General features: G+C 35.6%; 2 protein-coding genes across 4 annotated transcripts in view; one reads left to right on the forward strand and one right to left on the reverse strand.

Moving 5' to 3' along the window:
- The window catches only part of LOC126740989 (protein dissatisfaction), a 106,360-nt gene extending 94,853 nt beyond the window's left edge, over positions 1-11,507 (forward strand). For 2 of the 3 annotated variants that reach the window (XM_050447212.1, XM_050447215.1), the window contains exons 5-8: positions 5,672-5,830; positions 10,073-10,312; positions 10,366-10,447; positions 10,552-11,507. In XM_050447212.1, the coding sequence (XP_050303169.1) occupies positions 5,672-5,830; positions 10,073-10,312; positions 10,366-10,447; positions 10,552-10,814 (744 nt within the window). In that variant the 3' untranslated portion in view covers positions 10,815-11,507. The remainder of the gene's footprint in view (positions 1-5,671; positions 5,831-10,072; positions 10,313-10,365; positions 10,448-10,551) is intronic. The other variant, XM_050447214.1, reaches the window with a different exon arrangement.
- Positions 11,508-11,708: 201 nt separating this feature from the next.
- LOC126740990 (kynurenine formamidase) overlaps positions 11,709-25,372 on the reverse strand; it is a 29,582-nt gene continuing 15,918 nt past the window's right edge. Inside the window, exon 5 of the mRNA XM_050447216.1 lies at positions 11,709-12,175. Coding sequence (XP_050303173.1) covers positions 11,722-12,175 — 454 coding nt within the window. The 3' untranslated portion in view covers positions 11,709-11,721. The remainder of the gene's footprint in view (positions 12,176-25,372) is intronic.

Here is a 25,372-nt window from a genome sequence, read left to right on the forward strand (position 1 = left end):
AGTAAAACTTACATGATATTATTACAAAATGTCCATAAAAAGGTCAAAAAACGGCACACACATAACATGACAATACACTAATCTAAAAGCATGCCATCACACCGTATTTACAAACAATAACGGATTTTGGTTTTTAAAAAATTTTACATGGGTACTACATTATACACAGATATTTAATACTATTACTAATAGAGACATCTAGGATTAAATGCGGTTAACAGAACATTTTAAAAAACAGTAAATTCACAGGAATGTGGAAACTACTTAAATAAATTTACAATTTTGGTCGCTTCTCGGTAGTGGGCGTTAATAGGTTCGTTCAGACAATTAACTTGTGTATTTATTTCTAGTTTTGCTATTTCTAGATTTTCTAATATATTCAATTTTTCGCTTTTAAAGTAAATTACCTATTCTTAAAGAAATCGGACCAATCAAGGAAATTTTTACATATTTCGAAGGTTGGTAAGGATGAATGGTTTGATCAAGGGGCTCACTAGAGAGGGACCGGAATAACATTTTTGAGAACTTTTTTCTAATCAAATTATTTATTAAAGACTTTTTGTATCCATTGTTAATTGCAATCTGATAGATATTGTTCTGTTCTTTTAAGAATTCCAAAGGTAAAAGAGGGATCGTAAAGAGTCTATGAATTAATGCGTAAAAACCTGCCAGTTTATGTCCAAAGAAATTGTTTGATTTTGCAGGAATGACATTGTCGGTTTGTGTTGGTCTTCTATATATGGAGTATTGTAAGCTCTTACTTATCCTATTAATAGTTAGATCTAAAAAATTTAATTTATTATTGCACTCTATTTCGACCGTAAATTGAATTTTCGGATTTAAAGAGTTGAGAAAAACGTGAAATTTCTGCAATTCCGCTTTGGAACATGTCCAAATTAAAAAATATATCATCCACAAACCGTCTCCATATTAAAATCTTGTTGATAAGATTGTATTGTGCAGTGGCGAAGCGTACGAGTAGACAAGGTAGACACTGTCTACCCAAAATTATCCAGTTATTTGTCATTAATTTATTACGTAATTATTTCATGTAATTGTTGAATTAAAATTTTAAAAAAATTAACACAGAACGTAGTCGCTCTCCTTACTATTATTATATAGTATCTAAACGGCTATAATATCTAAGGCGCGCCCCGCCTGACGAACCAATTGAAATAAAAATGCAGGGCTGACACCCAATTATTAAAGACTTAATTATTAAGAACCCAGTATTTGAGCCCCAGGAAGACACATTGATATTTGTCTTCCGAAATTTGGAGCATCTAATCGAACCATATACGCATCAAGCAGGTGACAGAGGTCCGGCCGCATCAGCATTTAGCCTATTACATATATGCAAAATTTACTCGCGGGAAAGACATTCGAGCTTTTGTCTATCGAAGTCGACCAGCTATTTTATTATGCTGTTGAGGGTTATTGCTTTTGGACACGCTTGATCTGGTCGGCCGCAATACATCAGTTTTGTTTTTTGATCAATCTGCATTTGGCATTTGATGCGGACGCGTGCTATAGTAATTTAATAAGTATTTTTATTTTTGGGTATATAGAAAAGGTTTTTTTAGTGGATATTTTAGTGGTTATTTATGAACGACTGTTCGATATTGGCAATTGTATTTTAGTTGTGTTTTTTTATCTATCTTTTTATGCTAGTAGTAATAATTTTTTTCTTTTTTATATCACTACATAATTTTTCTCTTTGAGTTAATATTTCTTGCGCTTTCATTCTCTATTTCATTAAAGTGAATAATATTGAATACACATTTTTTTCCAATTAACGACTTTTATTGTTTGTCTACCCGAAAAAAAAGTTCACGCTTCGCCACTGGTATTGTGTGTTAAATAGTTTTTCTTCAAAATCTAACATAAAGATATCAGCCAGTAGGGGAGACAAACCAGAACCCATTGGTAAACCATCCGACATTCTATAATATCTATCATTAAACCTAAAGAAATCTAAATTAAGGCACGCACGCAACAAATGTATAATTCCCGTTTTAGTTCTAGGTGTTAGATTTTGATGTTTATATAAGCCATTTTCTATTATAGCTTAGCTTAGTTATAAAAGATTAACTATGTTAAAGGAGACGAGAAGATAATTGTCTGGCAAAGAAATTGTTTTAAGGTCGTCAATTAGTTCATAAGTGTTTTTAATGCTACATTTACTAGAAAACGACAATACATTTTTTAAGCAATCTTTTAGCCAAATAGCTAAATAATAGGCAGCTAAGTTTATAAAACTAACAACTGGTCTAATTGGAAAGTTATTTTTGTGAATTTTTACCATACCATAATAATTTTGATAATCCTTTTTATCGAGAATAACCAAACAATTGCCCTTATCTGCTTTTCCCAAAACTAAGTCACGAGTTTTAATCTTTCGTTTAATTGCAATTTTTTGCGTATCTCTTATTTGACTTGCCTATCTTGCTAACAATAACCTTTTATGGAATTTGTTAATTCAAACGTATCATAACCCAAAGCCACTTCTATGTCAGCCAATAATGAAGTAATACTTTTTTCATCATAACATATTTTTGGGCTATATCTAAGACCATTTTCTAAGAATTTCTGTTCTATAGGAGGAAATTGACAGTTAGATAAATTTAAAACTTTTTGGAGGAAAACATGGTCTGAAAATTTACGTTGATCTTCCGTATTTCGTTCTTGTTTTGCTTGAGTCAAAGTTCTTAATTTTTTATTTAATTTTTTAAAGTGATTAGATTTAAATTTATTAACTTTAAGTTCTAGCTTATTTTTAAAAGCATTTACTTCAACATTGGGTAAATGAGTGTATAACAAAGACAAAATAAAATTTATTTTTTGCTTTCCGTTGGCATGAAGAACAGACCAGACCTTCCATACACTTAGGTTTAGATTGGCAGCTACAGTCCGGATGCTCGTTGTGGGATCTTCGTCAAAAGCTTCCAGAATTCGTTCGTCATCAGCAACATTATGTTGTCTGCGAACTCCAAGTTCATGGCGATTTAGACTACCAGTTTCTCTTAAGCGTCTACCGTTGGCATCTATTGGGAAAACGCTCTTGGTAAATTCTTTTTGCTTCTCGTCCATTTCCATCAGCTCAACCATATGCCATTAGGATATCGGCGTACTCCTCGTTTGTAAAGGCACCAGCCATAGTAGGCAACAGTAACAGTTTAAGGTAGCGGGGCACGAAGGGAGTGTCGCCGAATGATAAAGGAGATTATAGCGTAACAGGTTTAGCTGTGTTAGAAAGAGGCATAAGTTTATACCTGCACAATTAGGTTGCTTTCAAGACATTGGTTCACACGTCCTTGAAGACAGACTTATTTGTTTTTCGTAAGTTACCTAATTATTTGTGTTACATGTGGCACATCGTTAAAAAGACTATTAGCTAGAGAAGTTTTTTTAATACATTTTAATATCACACAACTTTTTTTTATTATTATTTTTTCCATTGTAAAGTTCACGTAACATTTTTTTCTATTGATTTGAGGAAGTTTGTTACTCCACTATTAGTTTCTCTTTAAATAATTTTCTCAGCTATTACCTAAATCTGAATGAGACAACATTAGTCTTTAAAATAAAATTAATTGTGCGCCATTTTGGCCAAAAAATAAAAAAAAATTGAAGGTTAAAGTAAAAAAACGGGGAAAATCTAATAAAAAAAGGAAAAAATATATTACTCCTTAAATTTGAGGAAAAACAAAAAAATACTATGCGTTTTAAATAACCAGTAACCTCACCTATTCATCATTTCCGTTTGGCTACTCACCTTCCAAACACCCTGTATAATTAGCTTCCGCATGCCATGAAAACCTTAGGCGATTTTGCTTTTGAAAGCCATTTAAAGAATATTGTCTCAGATTAATTGTTGTGTCTATAAATATTATATTATATTATTGAGCTATTATTTATCCAGGTGTTTTTTGTGATTGTGTTACACTATAATGAACCATGAGCCTGAACATTTTTATGCAATGCTGATTACGTGTTTTATTGTTTAACTGTTGTAATTTGTGAATTTTAACCGGTTTTAACCTATTTATATATTCATTTTAGTTGCATTTAGAGGGTGATTATTAAAATACGCTTTGCGGCATTTTTCACCTTTGTGTGATCTTATGTATCTTTTACTTTGTATTTGGTAATTGCCTTAGCATAATTTGAGATATCATTTAATCTTTTATCATATACTATGTTTACACACAACCGTTAATGCGCATTTGCGAAATGCTAATTAAGATAAAACGCATGTATAGACACCCATAAAGTGTTTTTGCGTTCCTAATTCGCATTATTTTAATACATTTTAAGTATATGGATGATCTCGCTGTAATGCGCATATCTATATTTTTACTCAATCTTCCCAACCTAAGTAATTTTTAATAAATTAATTAGGTTGGTAGTACAAAATAGGTGGTTAACGTCAACGTTAAAACCTCTTCCTAAAACCGTTGTGTAAACATATGCCAAAGCGTTTTTGCTCTAATTCGCATTAGCCGCTAATTCGAATTATTGTTACGTGTAACCTAGATTAAAACTCTCATTGTTAAATTTGGATTAATAAATTATTACCTAAATAGAGGACTAAGCTAAAACTTCACGGAGATAAAAATTCAAATTTTTTGCCAACTCGCTTTATTTCATTTGTAAGGCCAACATTCATGTGCAGTTTATCAAAATTAGACTTCTAGATTTGTAATGCGTAATCTATTAGCAGTTGGTAAGCTTTCATCTTTCTTAAATTACCACATAAGGATCAAGGATAACCTTGAGTTGAAGTTCTAAAAAGTTTTATCGCTGTAAAATAAATTGCTAGGTGTGATTTATCCCTGAGATCATTAGTTCATGCTTTCTTAGCCCCTGGATTAACCTCAATTTTTTTTAAATAGAGTAAAATCGAAATTTGAATTTCCCACGAAAGTGATAACAAAATTTAATTTTTATTCTAAAGTACGAGGATATTTGGATATTAATAAAACAAGGGGTCCTAGTCCTATGGTTTATGGTTGGGAGCTTCGTCTTAAATCACAAGACAGTTTTACCACTAGCCAAAACTCATTATTTTATTCTCGTCACAGATTATATTAATCTTCCAGAAAATCATAGATTAAAAGAGTATTGATTAATAAAAAAAAATCTGTGTAACTTAAGATTTTTCCGCATGTGTAATTCAAATTCAGTCTTTCATATGCAAGTTTTTGCCACTAAAAAACACACAATTTAAACTAAGAAACCGTTAAACTTCTGACATAACCTCAAAAATTGTTAAACTGAGGTAATAGCTTTGTTGCTCAAGGAGGAGCTCAACTATTAACGCTGCATTAACAATTCCATCTTTTAAATTTAAATTTATTATCCAGCACCTAACGTATACTTTCATAATATCTCGGCGATTTATATTCACATCTCCCACTTCAATACGGCCATAAAGGATTATAACGTGTAAATTATGCTTAGGACTTCGGGCAGTTAGATGCTATTATTTACCATATTTGAGTTAGAAAACTGTTAAACTTTCCATCTTTTTCCCACAAATAATTTATTCTTTAAGGCTCATAGGTCGTATACAAATTTCCAAAAATTCTTTGGTAGATTATTATAGACAGTAAATCAGAGCTTAAATACTATTTTATTAAAAACACTACTATAGGGATAATTCTTCCAGGAGCTCGTTTGGGGAACAAAAATCACCCCGACAGACTCTTCAGCCTCAGAGTCTAGCAGTAGACTGAGTATATCGAGTCCAGGACTACCATTGCCACCCCCGTTGAGTCCTACCCTGCCACCACCGCTTCCTTTGACACCCACTTGGGAAATGTTACAGGTAAGCAAGGATAAACGCAAAAATCCGGATATAACTGGGAATTTTTGCGGCAAACCGGGAATAGCTGGAGATTCGTAGGGAAGGGAGGTCCTTTGACTTTCATTCGCGGTGACTTTTCGACTGGGAATCTCTCGTTGGCTCCATATTACGAGTCGGTTTTAAGGGAACGCCTACTTGGGGATTTATGTGGAGATAGCGAGGGTGGTTTTTAAGTTTGTTTTTGGGTAAAAAGGATGGTTTTTTAAGGAGTTTGCGTGTTAGGGACACTAATTTATCGTTAAGGTACGGATTGATTAAGGAAACGACTTTTGAACATGTATATGTTGTTATGTAAATTTGACTAATTACACAACAATATTTTTTTTTATCATTTTAAATTTTCATCTTAAAGGATAATATTAAATTTTTGGATAATAAGAAAATCCAGATAAAAGTGTTAAGGTTAAAAGTAAGTGTTAAGGAAAAAAAATTGGAAGTCGATCACGAAAGTGATTTTTTAAATCATATTCATTTGGCAATATAAAATTAATTTTACTTAAATTATTTAAAAAATTTGATTTAAATTTTTCAGAAATGTCCTCTCATCTAAATCAAAAATTACATAAAAGTATTACAATTTAATTAAATTGAGACCGTAATGATTGAATAAATTGCGGTAGAAACACAAGAAGTACACTTCTGACCCATTTCTTGCCATTCAACCTCATTTCAATTCCAAGGAACTTTAACGGTCGGAATGAAATATTGTCTAATAATGTAGAAAGTCATGTTATAAAGATATTTTTACAATTTAATTGAATTTAGGAAGTAGACTTTTCACCAATTTTTTGATATTAAAACCCACGTCAGCCCCAAGAATCTTTAACGATTATAATGAAATATTATTTTTTGTCCGTGCAAAGTTAAACTACGCTAAAAAATTAATATTTCAGTGCGATTTTGGAGAAAATTTTATACAGCCTGATGTACTCATACTTATATGATAACGGTATAATCTCAGAATTGCAAAACGGGTGTCGTAAGGGGTATTCCCCATCCTCCGCCTTGGCTGTAGTTACTGATGATATAATAGAGGCACTGGATCATGGACTTGAAAGTATTCTTATACTATTAGATTACTCCAAGGCATTTGACACTATAAGTCATCGACTCTTGTTGGCAAAGCTAAGATATTACGGTTTTGACCTCGACTCACTCTCATTCATCGCATCATACGTCTCTAACAGGTCACAAAAAGTGTTTGTTAATGGTGTGTACTCGGAATCTAGTGCCATACTATCAGGAGTACCTCAAGGCTCTATCCTTGATCCCCTTTTCTTTATTATTTACACGTCTGAACTTATAAGCTCTCTTTATGTCGGAAAGATACGAGCTTTTGCTGACGAATATGTGAAATCATAGAACTCAACATTTGGGAGTTTTTATGGTTTAATTACTAATTCGAAATTTATATCTAAATCTCTAAAAAATAAATTTAAAACCAATTTGAGCGTTTATGATATAAATACCAGAAATAAATTTAAATATATTATTCCTCGACATAATACAAGAACATACAAGAAGTCTTTTACTTAGAATGCGATTAAAACATGTAACTCCTTGCCAAACAATGATTTACTACTTCATAATTTAACCAAGTTTAAGTCAGGATTTAGGTTGTTTATTTAGAGAACAGTTGAGCTCCTTTTTTTTCTCACTAGTATCGTGTGCCTCAGAGGTAGCATGATGGTTGTGTACGATTACATACAAGGGTGTTTGTTTGTGTACAGTATTGTTTTGGTGCAGGTTGTGAGTTTTATATCTCCCCCGTGTTGGGTATTTATAACAATTATTTCTTTTATTTATAATATTTCATCTTTATATTATTTTTCTTATTATTATTATGTATGATTACCGAAATTATTATTTATTAGGGTTAAGTTTGAGTAGCCTTAGGCTAGACTTCATCTTTTTTTTCATTTGTAATATTTGTCAATCTGTTTTTTTTTTTTTAATAAAATACGATTATTATTATTATTATTATTATTATTATTATTATTATTATTATTATTATTATTATTATTATTTTCAACGTTTCATTCTTTTCTTCTCTTCTCGTAGTGTCACAACCCATCGTGGCCCTTAGCTACATCTACGACTCATCTCTATCTATCCCTGTCCAACGCAACCTCCTGTCAGTCTTGTAATCCCAAGAATTTTACATACTTTTCAATATTGTCCCTTCATCTGAGCTTTGTTCTTTCTAAAAGTCTCTTTTCCACTGGGTTTTTCGCTCATAATCTCTTAATGATTATTCCGTTTTTGTGAACTTTCTTAATAACATTTTTAATATAAATTGGCAAGATTTAATCTGACTGATGTGGATGAAATGGTTTCCTTTTTTCAGCAAAATGTGATTGATGTGTTTAATATTCATGCACCTTTTAAAACTTCAAGATTCATCATAGCCTTGGATGACTGATAATATACGTTTCATGATAAAATTGCGACAAAAAGCGATTACAAAGTATAAAAAATTAAAATCTGAATACTCTTTTAATGAATCTAAGCAAATTAGAAATATAGTAACAAGCGCAGTTCGAAATGAAAAAAAATCTTTTCTAAATTATAAATTTAAAGAGGATTCGGCCTCATTTAAAGTGTCTTAATATAACACCTAAAAATTAAAAGTTACTAGCTCACTCCAATACTGTTATCGATGCTAAACAGTTTAATTCTTTTTTTATTAATAGTATTGCGAAAACTAATTCATTACCTCTTAATAATGAAATAAATATCAAATATATTAATAAAGTACACCCTAATGTTGAGAACAAATTTAAGTTTAGGGAGATGAGTGAGAGTCATATTGAGAATATAATATCTAATATAAAGTCTGTCTTAATTGGGTCTGATGCTATTGGCATTAAGATGATTTCTTTTTTAGTCCCTTACCTTACTCCTTATATCACACACATCATCAATAAGGCTCTTTCGTTATCCAGATTTCCCAGCGAATGGAAAAAGGCGGATTTATAATCCATTTCCAAAGTAAATAGCCCTGCTCAGCTCTCACATTACCGTCTTATAAGCATCCTGCCTACCCTTTCCAAAATACTGGAAAAAGCCATGCACCAGCAATTAAAAACGTTTTTTATAAATAATAAAGCATTTATAATTATTATTGTAATTTTTTATTTCCGTAATATAAAGGCATATTTATTTATTTAATGAGACCTTCATTCGACGATCTTTGTACATTTGAACATTTGTGATTTTATTTCAGTTACTTAATATTTTCTTGAGGTCCTCATTCGGTCTCATTCGATATTGATTTTGGATTTGTCTCATTTACTGTACACCCAAAGACTTTCCGCAAATCTTTGGTTCAAAGCGCCTTATCACTAATTCGTTCTTCTTCGTTATTGTCTATGTCCAATTGGTTTGATTACTACCGAATATATCCGTAGTTCCTACATATCAATCGGGAGCTAAACGGATCTGATAAAGCGAAAAAAATGTATTGCTCTTTTGTATTCTCGCTGAATTTCGCTATTTATATCGTTATACGAGGTTGTGCTCCTACGTACTGAAATTGGTTTACGAATTCGAAATTATAAGTGTCCATAGTTATGTTTTATCCTATTCTGCCCTTCCTGCTCTACCTCTGACAAACATATATTTGTTCTTGTCCTCGTTGATCTTGTGGCCTAACTTTTTAGTACCCTTATCTACGTTTAACATTTCTTTTGTTTTAATCGTGTCAATGTCATCGGCATATGCCAAGATAATTTCTGTGCCATAATCTGTAAATATTTCCAGACCAATATTCGTTGCTTTGATAGCCATGACCAGCATTATGCTAAGAGCAATGGTGATAAGCTCCGTTGGTGAAAAATATTTCAGTGTTGTTCTATTCTATCTTAACTATTTTATTCATAGTTTGGTTAACTTTATGATCTTTTCTGGTGCTTCTATGCCTTGCAACGCTTGCTCGATACTTTCCCTGATAAATTCGCAGCAAACCGTTTCATTCGTTATCCATTTAGTAATTTACATGCAAATTAATTAAGAAAGTGAGTTCTTAAACAATTTTTATATCGTAAGGTTCAATTGAAAAAAACACGTCACTTGTGATAATGTATTTAAAATTAAATAACAAATATCGAGATTTTTACTTTTTTCATTTAATTTAAACAGTAATTTGATAATAATATATTTAAAAGCAATACAAAGGTATATCATTTTAAAATAATTTAATAGGAAACTACAGCTCGTCTACTGTTCATGGCAGTCCGATGGGTGCGTTGTCTGGCCCCATTCCAGACTCTCAGCAAAAACGACCAACTGCTGCTTCTCCAGGAGTCCTGGAAAGAGTTGTTCCTGTTACATTTGGCCCAGTGGAGTGTTCCTTGGGACCTGTCTGTCCTATTGGGGTGCTCGCAAGCCAGAGAACGGTTGCCTAATGATATCCATACTGCTACCGAAATTAAGACTATACAGGTAAATTGATAGAGATAATATTACTGATGAATTTTTATGTATTTTTTTTTTAGGAAATTATGTGCAGATTCCGTCAAATATCTCCTGATGGGAGCGAATGCGGATGTATGAAGGCCATTTTATTATTCACCCCGGGTAAATTAACATCTCTGCATATATTTTTTTAATTAATTTTATAATATTGTAATGGGTGTTATCCAGAAATTGGAGACTTAAGACAATTTTGTGTTCTTTTCCAGAAACTGCTGGTCTGTGTGACGTGCAACCGGTAGAAATGCTCCAGGACCAAGCGCAATGCATTCTGGGTGATTATGTGCGCATGCGCTATCCTAGACAACCCACCAGGTTCGGCAGACTGTTGCTCCTCGTCCCAAGTCTTAGAGCCATCAGGTCAATGACGGTGGAGCTGCTGTTTTTCAAAGAAACCATCGGAGAAATACCGATTACGCAGCTTCTAGGCGACATGTACTATATGGAAAAATGTGCTACCGGTGCCCAATAATTTAATTTATAATTATGTTTAGTTGATGTATGTAATTGCAATTACTTATTACCATTTTGAATTTATATCAAAAAGGCATTCCACTTGCTGTCAACATGTGGCAACGGCGCTCGCTTTAAAGGTATGCCATGCCCTATATGAATCACCCAGTAGGGATGTGCTGATTAGAAATCGGGTAGGCTCGGCTCGTCTAGAGCAAGCGCTGTTGTCAGATGTGGCCAGAAGAACACTGGTATGACCGAAAAATTGATAATGCCCAAAGTTTATTTACCGAGTACTAGTCTTTTTCTGTGATATATTAATTATATTACTTTGTTAGTTTGGTTAATTAAGGATTTGTAAGATAAAATTTGTAGAATAGAAACGATTTTTAAATGGTGATGTACGAATATTTATTATCTTGTAAAAGTAACCGGCGCAAAATAAATTATTCATTAAATTTGTATTAAATTCTAATGCATTTAAGAATATAAGTGTCTCCGTAAAAACTATGTGTAATAAAACATATTTTAAAAATTTGTTTACCTTTGTCTACCCCTTTTGAAGATTCCGCCCTGAAAGTTGCAACTTCTCTCTGTAATCTTAGCAATGTAACAAAAGAAAACAGTATAATAATAGCGTTTTCGTTTCATCGCGCTAGTGTAGTAAAGGAAAACGCTATATTACAGTTAAAATAGTGTTTTTCTTTGAACGAACTAGAGTATACCTAATTCACTTTTCTTCATATGCCTTAAGAGTGGTAAAACCGTCGTAAAAGTGTCACTAAACGACGGTTTTTTAGACAAAGGTAAAACGCTATAAAAGACCGTTAATATACCGTTTTACATTTGTATATCTGGTGCACAGTGATGCATTAATAACCAAGACATTTTTGTTAGTTATTAACACATAAAGTAACTATTTAATTTTATTTATCAGTTTTATTATTAATAACATTCAACATAAGTTTCGTCAACTCGAAATCTTCGTAATATAAATTTTCAACTACGTCAAAGTGATCCACTTGATCCAAACATCGGAGGTGCACCTCGTTTCCGTCTCTTTTCAACTTCTCGGTAAACTCCTTGCTCTGTTCTACAAACGCTGGACTGTCATTTTCGGCAGCAATCACATACACCACAGTGCTCCCATAGCTGATTTTGGGTAACAAAGCTGGGCTTAGCTGTAGAGCTCTTTGTTCGCTAAGGTTCAGAAGGTCGTTAGCGGACATTTTTGTTATTGGCACCAGGTTATAAATTCCGCAAATTAAAAAGATGGCCTTTATTAGTCTCGCATCTTCTTCGGGGAGAGACTTTTTCAGATCGGCCAGGATTGTGGCAATTGCATGAGCACCGACCGAGTGTCCGGAAATGAAAATTGCCCTAAAACAAGGAAGAATGATAATATAGGTGTGTTTTTAATACTAAAAACAGGTGAACGACAGTTTTTAACTAGTCGATGATCCTTTACAATCACTGCCATAATAAATTAAATCACTGTTACAATGAATAAGAAAAAAAATTCCAGCCACGTTCGTCTTTTCCATAGCAACGCAGCTTAACCCAAAAAAATATCTGAGTCAGTTGACATGTTCTGTACTGGGATTCTAAAATTACGATTCGACACGATTACTGATATGACTAATTCTAAATAAAACTTTCAATCGTGAGTGTCTTGCGGATTGACTAGTTTTTAACGATTTGTCGACGACAGGCACAAACCACCAGTACGTATGCACCAGACGATATAGTATCTTCCCTATTTAATACGTTTATAATGTGTCAGCATCCCTTTTTAAACGTATTTGTTTCATTGATTGTTTATCAATAGTCATGCCAGGTTTTCATTTGTATATCAAGAAGCTTTTTAAAACATAACTACTAATAGATCTAATTCGACCCTATTTTCCACAGCCTTGTGTTAATAATAGAGGCAGAGGAAGGTCACCAGGGAAATTGGATCTCTCCATAAATGTTAATTTATTAATTTGTCTCTCATCTCTTATATTTGGAAAATTAATGAGTCGGTCAGCAAGGTGCTTGTCAATAATTTCAGTAATTTTATGGATCCAACGACTTGCAGTAGTTTCGCTAATTCCAAATTTAAAATATTGTCCAATGCTTCACTGATAACAATCTGTGGCATTCAATGGTAACTCTACTTCCTCTGCCTCTAATATTAACAGAAGGTTGTAGAAAATAGGGTCGAATTAGATCTATTAGTTGTTGCTTTTAAGAAAGCTTCTTGATATACTAATGAAAACCTAGTATGGAAGGACTATTGGTAAACAATGAATGAAACAAATACGTTTAAAAAAGGATGCTGACACATTATGCACGTATTTAATAAGGAAGAAGCAATATCGTCTGGTGCATACGATATACCCAAGCATGTTGTCGAAAAATCCTTAAAAACTAGGCAATCCGCAAGACACTCACAATTGAAAATTTTATTTAGAATCAGTCATATCGAGTAATCGTGTCGAATCGTAATTTTAGAATCTCAGTACAGAAAAGGTTTGACAACTTTGACAGAACCAACAGACGATTGATGAACGGGCCCCAATCAAATTTATAATAACCAGTAAGACAAAGACTCGTGCCGGCGGATTTGATTATGATCATGACTTTAGACATCTCTGTCAAAGTTGTCAACCGAATGGGTTATCTCCGAATCAATTGACTTGAAAAACCAGGAGAGGTTTGCCAAGGATGTGCGATGTCACTAATCGGTCGTTGTTGTTACTTCTGCATTATAAACCAAAAACCATGTCTTGATTTAAATTTATACCGTTTATTGAATATTTGGAAAGATGTGCAGTCTTATGGACAAAAATGTACCCGACAATGGGATGGCGACACCGTCGCATTGCTCTCGATGAATCCGAAAATGTTGCGAAAGGCTTGTGCGAACTGTTACAACCTGACAACTCAGGCGCTTTGAGTTAATATCTATTAATGTTTTTAACAGGAGTATTTCAAAAGGTTATTTAAATGTTTGTGGACATTTTGGGAGATACACATTTATTTATTATCTTTAGTAGCGTAGTTAAAAGCTGCTTCTCTTGCATAATGTACACGTAATGTACATAACGTTATCCTGGCACCAAATCAAAACAAGTATTATTTATAGGGGACGTCATAATAACATAATAAACAAAAAAAATAATGTAAGTTTCTTTAAATCTTAAGGTTAAAATCAAATACTTTTTGAGTGGATTCAAACTCGTGGAAATATGGTTTTTTTATGAAGTAACTAGCTGACCCGGCGAACTTCGTACCGCCGTAGTTAATACCTAACAATTTAATAAAAAAATCAAAACAATATTACAAAAAGCTAGTAAATATTTATTGTAACGCTTTTTGATACACAACATTGTTAGTTTTCTTTCCTGGAGCGAAAATAAATAATGTGGAAGGTTTTCCAACACGGGAGCAGGCCACATACAATTGACCATGTGAAAAACATGGATTTTCTAAATTTATGCCACAAACATTTAATGACTGCCCTTGCGATTTATTTATCGTCATTGCAAATCCAAGTCGCACAGGAAATTGCATCCGCTTAAAATCGAATGGCATGTCGTTCGGAATCATGGGGATGCGTGGAATTAAAACGTCTTCGCCTTTGTACTTCCCTTTCAAAATTGTTGCTTCGATGACATTGTTCATCAGTTTCTTCACCGCAAGGCGGGTGCCATTGCAAAGACGTGGTTGGTTTATCTTCCGCAACATAATAATAACCGATCCGACTCTTAATAGCAGATTATGAGGTGGAAATCCGGGTATTTCCAGCGAATTTAAAAATTCGGTTGGATAGTTAACGACATCATCTTGGTTTGTAACGGAATCAATGGATTTATAAGTCATAAGATCGCCTGCAATCTTATTTTGAATTTCAAATATTATTTCGTTGACATCAACGTTTTTCGCAGCCAATATAACTCGTTCACTTAACCCATCGTGGTTTTTATAATTTTGAACAATATTTGGGAACACCTCCTCGATAAGTTCGGTTTTTGATTCAACAAAGTTACAAAAATTGGGAGGGAAGTTAATGTATCCCGATGATGTGTCTACTGGAATTTTGCCATTACCAATATTAAGCAATTGTTTTGAAAAAGCTTCTCCAGATTGATCGTTCTGCAATTCGACTCGCATGTTTATATTCAATTTAAGTGTTTTGACATACTTCCATAAATTTGACGACTTCAAACATGCATTAAGTTCGTCGGCTGATGTTGATCGTGGCATTAGCGGCAATGTTTGTCGAAAATCACCTGCCAATAGAATCATCGCACCACCAAACCGGTTCTGGGTGTGTCCTAAATCTTGCATTGTGCGGTCTAATGCCTCCAGAGATTTTTTGTTTGCCATTGTGCACTCATCCCAAACGATTAATTTGCTTTGTTGTAAGACTTTGGCCATCGCACAATTCCTCGAAATGTTGCAAGTTGGATTTTCGATAATTTGCATGTTTAACGGCAACTTGGGTGCTGAATGAGCTGTTCGACCGTCTTCTAACAACGTAGCTGCAATACCTGATAAAATATTATACATATAGAGTATACTGGCAAAAGCAACTTCTGTAACACTTTTACTTCTAGTGGCTTTTTTATAGTTACCAATATACTTTCCGTACCATATTACTGAAAGCTACTTACCTTAAAAGTAGGCATAAAATTATCTCTACAAATTTTTGTTGCTCCAAATGACGTCATTTGAAAGCAATTATTATATTGCTGGATATTATTTAAAAAATGTTTTGAATCTGGATAATTTCCGGAAACTAATGAATATAGTGGGTCTGGAGGCGGTACCAATGGTGTAATGAATGAATAATGAATTTGACTTGACCACTTGCACAACACAATCCAAATGCCTCATTTTTAAAGTTCATTGGCTTGCAATGTGGACACACAACGTTCATTTGTTCAATAGAAACGATTTGCTACACTAAACAACCACTGTTGCACTAAAAAAAAACTAAAAAGTTTCACTAAGCTGAACTAAGAAGAAAACTCACTAAAACTCGCTAAACAAACTTGAAAATAACTCGGTAAACAAATACATTTTTGTTTCGAATGACGCAAATTATTAAAAGCAACTGTCAAACGCGAAAAACTGACTTATTATGTTGCAGAATGCATGCACGCTAAATAGATGTAGGTTTTGTAGTCACCAGACGAGAGATCCTATACTCTTAAACACCAAAATAATACACTCGTTAACGGGTAACAATACTTTATTGTACCAATCGTACAAGAAAACAGCTACATAGCTTAGACACGTGGAAGTCAACGACTTTTACAACCAGTCTCTGTCACGACTCAGGTGCAACCTAATCCGCCATAATGGATCGAATCCATCCTGACAATTGACAGCCTCCACTCCACTCTCGGAGTGAGTGAGAGGGCGATACAAGTCCCCACACACTCCCCTCCTAGTGTGAACGTTACAATTCAACAAAGTCACAAACATTATATAATATGCAAAGATTAATAAAATTATGCATTAGCAACATTAGAATAACACAAAGTTACAAACACTATAATATGCAAAGATTAATAAAATTATATATTTGAAAATCTCACTTGCTTTTTACGAGCGTAAGTTTTTAAAACCTTTTCAACCATTGGTACTGGCAAATCGCCAGGACCGTCCAAGTCGTGGGTTCCAGCCAAACTGGATGAGGTGACTGGCGAATTGCCAGCACCATTCGAGTCCTGGGTTCCAGCTAGACTCGAAGGGGTGGTTAAAGGAGGGTCGCTATCAAGTGTATCAGCTAACAAGTCTTCAGACATGAGATATGCCGGCTTAAGTAGCTCAACCGAGACGCTTTTCGTTTTCCCGTTGATATCGATATCAAACACCCTATCGGACAGTCTTTTAACAACCTTGTAAGGTCCGGAATAAGTTCGTTCGAGTGTCTTTGCAACAACATTACGTAAGAAAATATGGGAGCATTCGTATAAATTTTTAAAAACAAACGCGCGCCTCTTGTGGTGATGTGTGACTGGAACAGGCCTGACGAGTCGCATAAACTCACGAAACTCCTCAATGAATGTGCGAGGATCAGGAGTAAAATCCCCTTCAAGAAAGAATTCGCCAGGCATGCGAAGTGTTTTGCCAAACAAGAATTCGGCAGGCGATGCCTCGGTGTCAGCACGAACATGAGAGCGCAACCCTAAAAGAACCGTGGATAAGGTCCGCGTCCAATTCTTGTCTTGTGACACTTCAAAGCGGCTTTAAGGCAACGATGCCAACGCTCGATCATTCCGTTTGCCGCGGGGTGGTAAGCAGTCGTATGGATGTGTTGAGTGCCAATAAGGCTAAGTAAGGCTTTAAATAAGGTGGCTTCAAACTCAAGACCCTGGTCAGAGGTAATAACTTTGGGAGACCCATAACGAGAGACCCATGTATCATAAAAGGCCCGCGAAACAGTTTGGGCAGATTTATCCGGGATTGGAATGGCCTCTACCCAACGGGAGAACCGATCAATCATTGTCAAAATATAATGGAAGCCGTTGCTTGGAGGCAGAGGGCCCACCAGATCGATATGTACGTGGTCGAAACGACCATCAGGGGTTACAAAATGTTCAGGAATAAATTTGACATGCCTAGAAACCTTGGCATGCTGGCAATCTAAGCAGGTTTTGCACCATAGTGCAACATCACGGTGCAGACCGGGCCAAATGTACTTCATGCGAATTTGCCTGTCAGTTGATTTGGTTCCACAATGGGCAGCGTTATGTATACGATCAAAGATCACGCGCCGTACTGGCAAAGGGATAAAGGGGCGAATGGAGTCGCCAGAGATATCACAATATAAAGATGTCTTGTCAGGACCAAAGTCGAAGGTTTTAAAACAGAAGTCTTTATGGGGGGTCTTAATAAGCTCTGCCAGTTCTTCATCTTTGCTCTGCAAATCAGAAATTTGTTTTAGAGAGATGTCTATGGGTAGAGAAAGAGACTCAATACGTGACAAACAGTCAGCCACCACATTATCTGAACCTTTAATGTATTCAATGCACGTAGTAAATTGGGAAATGTATGAAAGTTGGCGAGATTGCCGGGGAGAAGCTTTGTCTGGACGCTGAAGAAAAGCGTAGATCAAGGGCTTATGGTCGGTCACAACCTTGAACTCCTGACCTTCAAGATAATGCTCAAAGTATTTAATAGCCTCGTAAATGGCTAGCAATTCCCTATCGTAAGGACTGTATCGAGTCTGCTGAGGGGACAATTTCTGAGAAAAGAATGCTAAAGGCTCCCAAGACTGCTTCGTTCCATCAATCGGTTCAGACAGTTGTTCGAGGGAAGCACCAATCGCAATGTCAGAGGAGTCGGATACTACACGGAGTTCCGCACCAGCGCGGGGATGGACTAGTAAGACTGCACTAGCAAGCTCCTGTTTAACTTTTTCAAAAGCTCGTTCAGACTGATCCGTCCAGATGATAGGACTTTGATCATTTTTACGCGAGTCCTTGAAATATGCATTTAAAGGAGCTTGAGAGGAGGCCGCGGTAGGAATATTGCGATGGTAAAAATTTACCATGCCTAAGAAGCGGCGAAGCTGAGAGACCGTAGAAGGCTTGGGGAAACTTAAAATGGCTTCAACCTTAGTAGGAATAGGAGATATACCACGATGGTTAATGCGATAACCCAGAAAATCAATTTCATTAACGGCAAGAACACATTTGGCGGGATTTAAGCGAAGACCAAATTCTCTAAGTCTTTCGAAGACTACTCGTAAATGAGTGTGATGGTCTTCAATGGTTTTGGAGAATACCAAAATATCGTCCTGATAAGCAAAGGTAAAATCAAGATTGTTCAAGGCTTGGTTGAGATATCTCTGAAAGGTCTGGCTAGCATTACGCAAGCCGAAAGTCATGAACATGAATTCGAACAAACCAAAGGGAGTTATTACAGCAGTCTTTTCGATGTCCTCAGGATGAACTGGAATCTGCTGATAAGCACGAATAAGATCAAGCTTGCTGAAGATTTTTTTACCATGTAATTCACTGGAGCAGTCATATAAATGGGGAATGGGATATTTATCCGGTTTGGTGACCGCATTCAACGGTCTATAGTCACCACACACCCGCCACTCGGTGTCACCCTTTTTGACCATATGAATGGGACTTGCCCAAGAGCTAGAAGAGGGTCTACACCTACCAGTGTTTATCCAATGCTGGAACTCCATTTTTGCATACTTAAGCTTATCAGGCGGTAGCCGACGAGCCCGAGCTGACAAGGGAGGTCCTGAGGTAACTATATGATGGAAAACCCTAGGAATGTTTGGAGGAATATTGCAGGAGCTGCCTGTAATTTCTGGGAATTCTGAAAGAATTTTTTTGCACTCACTATCTATCAGCACACAATGTATGGAGTGTACAGGAGCCTCTTTGACAATTCCTTTAGAGCATAGCTCAGTTGAAGTGTCCAGTAAACATTTCTTGCGTAGATCAACCGCCAAATTATACTGAAAAAGTAAATCGGCGCCAATAATGGCATATGGAACCTCCGCGATACAAAAGTTCCAGGATATGTCGCGCCGCAGCCCCAAATTCAGAGTACGAAGCGCCTCACCATAAGTATTTATGAAGCTATTATTAGCGGCATAAAGTTTTAGCCGAGCCGGTCTGTCGCGAAACCTAGGATCGACTGGCACTAGCGAAATGTCCGCACCGGTATCGACAAGATAAATTTGACCTGTGGTTCTGTCACGGATATGAAGACGTCGAGAAGGTCCAATCACACCTTTACCTGCCGCCTCCAAACAGGAAGGTGTAGAATTTAGTTTTTTGGCTTAGCCGAAAATTCCGCGAACATTTTACACCACTCTTTGCACGAAAGAGCGTTATTCGGGTATTTCTGATGCGCATAACATAACTCGGATTTCGCAGAATTACCCCTGCGACCCTGATTGGACCCAGACCGTGACCGACCGCGACTGCATAAGCGTTTAAATTCCGTTTGCATTTGCTTAAATGATTCCATCATGGTGTCAAATTTTGCCTCGAGCTTTTGAAATTCAGAGCGGTCTACCGGCAATGATGGCACGGGTTTTTTAAACACCCCGAAAGCTTGGGGAAATTCAGCGTTCGAACCAGGTTGACACGATATCTTGTCGGCGATAGTGGCTAAAGTTTCAAGGTCCTTGTCTGATACAATCGTTAGAATGTCGCGCTGTTGTTGCGAAAGACAATCGAGAAAGATTGTTTTAAGAACTTGATCCGAGAGGTTACTTTCATTCAAATCACGAAGTTGACTCAATACTATAGAAGGTTTGCAATTAACATCGACACGACCCTTTAATAACTTTTTTAAGCTGTCCTCCTTAGATAAGGAAAAACGTGAAACAAGCTTGGCTTTTGCTTGTTCAAACGCATCACCCGGAAGCGGACTCGATTTAATAATTGAGCTGATACATTTGAAGGCTTCCGCATCGTCAATAGCCATAACTAAATAATCGAATTTTGTAGAATCTACAGTTATATTGGAACGGCGGAAAGCGGCATCGACCTGAAAAAGCCAGCACTGAATGTCAGAAGTTATAATTTTGGGAATTTTAGGCGAAACAGCGTCGATGCGGCCTTCATTACGGCCATTACCGGCAATAACATTAGCCAGGGCGTCCCTGACATCACGTAGTTGAACATTAGTTTGATCTAATTGCACTTGTAGCTCTTCAGCCGACATTATGGCAACCAAATGAATAATATATGTGAAATAAATGAATAAAAAAAAATAAAAAAGTATGATCTAATTTTAAATTAAAAATAGTTTCCAACACAATATTTAATACAGTAAAAACAGTGACGATAATTAATCAAAAGGGATGATTATCACACATCCATAATAAAAAACTTAAGAAATTTAAACTTTTGTACCTTTACGCACTGCACTGAAGTATCAAATCAGCTGATCCCTCAATCACAAGTTTGAAGTTTGAAATCAGCTGATCCTGCTGTCAGACGGCGAGATGCAAAAGTCAAGTGGCGAAACGTCGCGCCCCAAAGTACAGCAACCAGCCAAACATCCGGCAACCGGCAAACAGCAACCGTACGAACACTACCAACAAGTGCGGCCAACAGTCGAACTGAAAAAGCCGGCTGCACACAGCACAATTTCAACCGGCAGCAACTGCGTGCCAGAATTCTGCCTAGCGATACGAACAATCACAAAGCCGGACGCACACGATGGCAGATGGGAAAAATTGGCGGTAAGGATACTGAAGACGGCACAATTTTTCAATAAAATTCATTAACAACACTACTGAGCGATCACATCACCGTTCCAGGGTAAAATTACCAAATAGCGTACTAGTTCACTGCTAACTTACAGCACACGCACAACCGTTACTATATGAACGTCGGGGTCACCACTGTAGGTTTTGTAGTCACCAGACGAGAGATCCTATACTCTTAAACACCAAAATAATACACTCGTTAACGGGTAACAATACTTTATTGTACCAATCGTACAAGAAAACAGCTACATAGCTTAGACACGTGGAAGTCAACGACTTTTACAACCAGTCTCTGTCACGACTCAGGTGCAACCTAATCCGCCATAATGGATCGAATCCATCCTGACAATTGACAGCCTCCACTCCACTCTCGGAGTGAGTGAGAGGGCGATACAAGTCCCCACATAGAAATTGCTGAAAGCGCTATCTATTTTCTATTTCTTAAATTACTTTGACCGATAGATTTCTTTAGACTGTCTTATTCTAATCGAAACTGATAGATGTCGCGCAAAGCATTTTTAATTTTTTTGCAAATTTCCAATTTCTGGTGCAATTTTCCTGATGGTTTATTCAGTAATATCCTTCTACAAACTAAAATACATCTTAAGAAAAAAGAATTAATAAAATCGATAAAGTCATTTTCAAGTTATTTAATGACCAAGGAAAATATGGATTCATTTTTATATATTTAGATATGCGAAAATAATTTTTTGGAAAATGATATTTACGTAAGAACATACAAAAAAAAACTAGTAAGAAGAAATGTTGTTCGAAAGTTGGTTTACATATAATTCTTATATTATTTGTTCACTAAAAAGAGAGGTTCATTTATTACAGAATTTTCACAAAATATGTAGTTATAATTATGGAACTCAATTTAACCTACAAGCTATTTTGTTTCAATTTTTCATTCAGATTTAATTTTTTATTTTTTTTTTTAAATTTGGTCTTAATTATTTTAATTAAACTGAAGAAAGAAATTATATGCACTGCATTTACGGATTTATTTAGATCCTTAATTCAGTCTTCGTTTTACTTCAGTAAGGTACCTGCGGCAAATAAGGCCCAGCTAAGGAAAAAATGCTTTATTGTGTTATCAAAAATGTAAACAAAAACAAGACACTCCAAATATTGAAAATATGAAGCCTTTTTAACAAAATAATACATTAATTAAAAAGTCTATTATTTTGATTAGGCTTTTGACAAGCTTTGTAAAAAAATATGAAAGTGGGCCTTATTATCCGACTGTTCGGTAAATAAGGCCCCATTAAATTAATGATGTCGGTTAATTAAGAATATAAACGTAAAAAATACATTTCTAACCAAGAAACAAATTTGACTACTAAAATCTAGGAGCAGTTTGGGCAGATAAAGTGGTCATCATCATCTTGTGAGAAACCAACACACGCCTCGTGACACCAAGTCCCGCACGCTATGCACTGTCTCATGTCGATTTTATCTTGTGTCTGGCAAACAAAACAAAACCAAGAGTTCGTAATTGAAGGATTTACTTCTAGTCCTTCTTCCAATACCTTCCTTAAGTCCTTCTTCCAATACCTTTTGAAGATGACGGTATCGGCTCCTTAGAAGCAGATATTTTGGATGGCTTCGTGGTGGGTTTGGTAAATGATGCAAAAGGAGTGTCCTGTAGCTAAGTGATTTCTTCGTTGCTATGTTAGTTTTTCTTTCGAAAGGTTCAGGGGTTGGTAGTAATTCTTTAAAAGATTTATTAAGATGGTCATTAATAATGTTTTGAGTAGAAGTAGTGTTAGTAATAGCTTGTGGGTTTTTGTTTATTTTGGAATTTCTCATCATCTCCTTTAGCGTAGTTAAAGGCATGTGATCTTCAGAGTCATCTGAGTCATAGTCACGTGACATATTATTGATAGTGCTCACAACGGTAACATTTGTTGGTTCCGGAATTATGTTAATTTCCTGCTGAGGCTGTTCAATATTTTCTGGAGGACGTTGAGTTGCTAACGATGGGACAAACGCTGATTCAGTTATGACACTTGGATCCAGTGAAAACAAACCAGTGGCTCTAAATCCATTGACTATATTTTCGGGAGTCATACATTTGCTCCAGACTTTGGAGAAAATATAACCAAAGCGGCTTTTATTAAGACGTCGGTCTGGATGCGTATCCCAATATCGAAGAAGCTCCTGATCCCAATGATACTCGAACGAGCGATAAACAGCCTTGTCCAAGGGTTGGAGCTCGTGGGTGGTATTCGACGGCAAACAAAACAGTCTAAGTCCCACTTGATCTGCAGCATCAATGATTGAAATATCTAGGTGGCTAGAAGCTCCGTCAAAGATAAGTACAGCCGGTCCGTTGGTCTTGTAGCGAGATAGATGTTGTAGAAATGCAATGAAAAGTTCTGTCGTCATACTACCCTTCTCTGCCATTTTCACAAGGGAACCCGGTGGCAGACCATCTTGCCATTCAGGCTTCAATCTTGCCCTTAAATATGATCATAGGAGGTATGGAATTCCCCAAAGCATTGCAGCATCCTGCAATGGTCACGTTCTCGGCATGTTCAGGTGCCACGAGATGGATGCGCTTGGCACCTCTTTTCCCAATAATTTGTTGCTGGTGGTGGATGGTCAACCTGCAACCTGCATGGGATTCTGTTGAATATTCATTTCTCTGTAAATCTCAGAAAGCAAAATAATCATTTACTATGAATTTATTGAACTTTTGAGCTCTCCCAGGATTCATAAGTTGAGCTTTCCGTCTAGCAAGATGTGGGTTGCGCTTCAAGAATCCGTAAAGCCAATCTTTTCCAGCTACACCTTTAGACGTGCGAAACGGGTGTTTAATGTTATTGTCGACACAGAATTTAAAAGCCGATCGTCTCACTAACAGAGGAGTTAAAGGCATGCCAATTTCACACAAACGAATGATTCTTTCCGAAAATTGATTTTCCTTTTGCTGTTTGCTCTTCTCGGAATTCTGTAATGTTCTGCGGCTTGTCTTTGTGACATGGTTTGAGTTTGTATGGCATTTATGGCAGACTGAAATTACTCTAACGTCCATATTGCACGTTTTGTTCTTTCTCCTGGCATTTTAGGTATCCTTCTGGAGAGAAATTAAAAATAGAAACCTTGTCGTTTAATAAGGCCCGCCATTTATTCGGTGGGCCTTAATATCCGAATTGGCAATTTTTATTTAAAATCTACTTAATTAAAAACTTATTTACCTTTTTGACTAGATTTTTACATCAAAAGATGCTCTGTGAAACGGAGAATGTAAGAAACCCAAACAGTAGAACCAAAAAGTCCAAAAAAATATAACGAAAATGTGGCACACGAGAATTATAAAACGAACAATTGCGACACATCAACTCCGAAGATAATTTAACACTGTTCCCGCGTGCTGCTTCCTTTGAGTTCGTTATAGTAATATCAAAGTATATAGATTTCAACAAGTAGAATCACTTCTTTGATCGCCTCAAAATGCCGCCTGTTTTTATAAGCGGTCGTAAATCACTTGTAAACTACGCCGGCACCCCTCGCATGACAGGATACAAGTCCGTCCACAAAGTTCACATTAGAAATACGTTTACGGGGGGCAATACGGAAAGTATTAAGTGTAATAATATTATTGGGTAAAATCAAGGTTTTTTATTTTAAAATATTTTGATGAGTTTTGACGCTTATTCATCGTGACACATTAAATAAACAACAACTAGGTAATAGGTAATATATTTATGTATGCATCCAGTCGCCATTTTTTCATTGCTTTTATTTCTTGTTATAATACTAATAAAACGCTTAAATTTGAGACAAAATCTTAGGAATGTTGTTAAGAAAACTAGAATCCCCGAAAAACCCTTTAATCTTAATAAAGGTGTACCTAATATAAAGGGTGTAAACCTAAATGTATACCTTAATTGACTAGTTAAGCTGAATTTATACAGACAAATAGAATAAAATAAGGCCTTATTTGACATTTATGCATTATATAACAGCATAATAAAATAAAATAAGAAATAAGGAATTACCAATCACATACCAGGTAAATTTTATCTCTTTGTCTTTCAATGGGTTTTCTGACCAAAACGCATGCGTACTCGTTTTCAAATATAATAAAATATTAGTTGCATTTTGGCCAACTTCTTATTTTATTTTGCTGTATAAATGCCTTATGGGGGTTTGTGTAAATTGAACTCTTATTTTAGTCTTATTTTATTTCTTATTTTATTCAATCCAGCATTATTATTCTTAATAATAAATGTTTTTTGCAAGATTCAACACAGCAGTATTGTCCGTGAGAAGCCATTATCAAACAACTACTATTAATATAAATTATATTAAAGTAAAAG

This window comes from Anthonomus grandis, chromosome 10 (genome assembly GCF_022605725.1).
Source record: "Anthonomus grandis grandis chromosome 10, icAntGran1.3, whole genome shotgun sequence".
Taxonomy (NCBI): domain Eukaryota; kingdom Metazoa; phylum Arthropoda; class Insecta; order Coleoptera; family Curculionidae; genus Anthonomus; species Anthonomus grandis.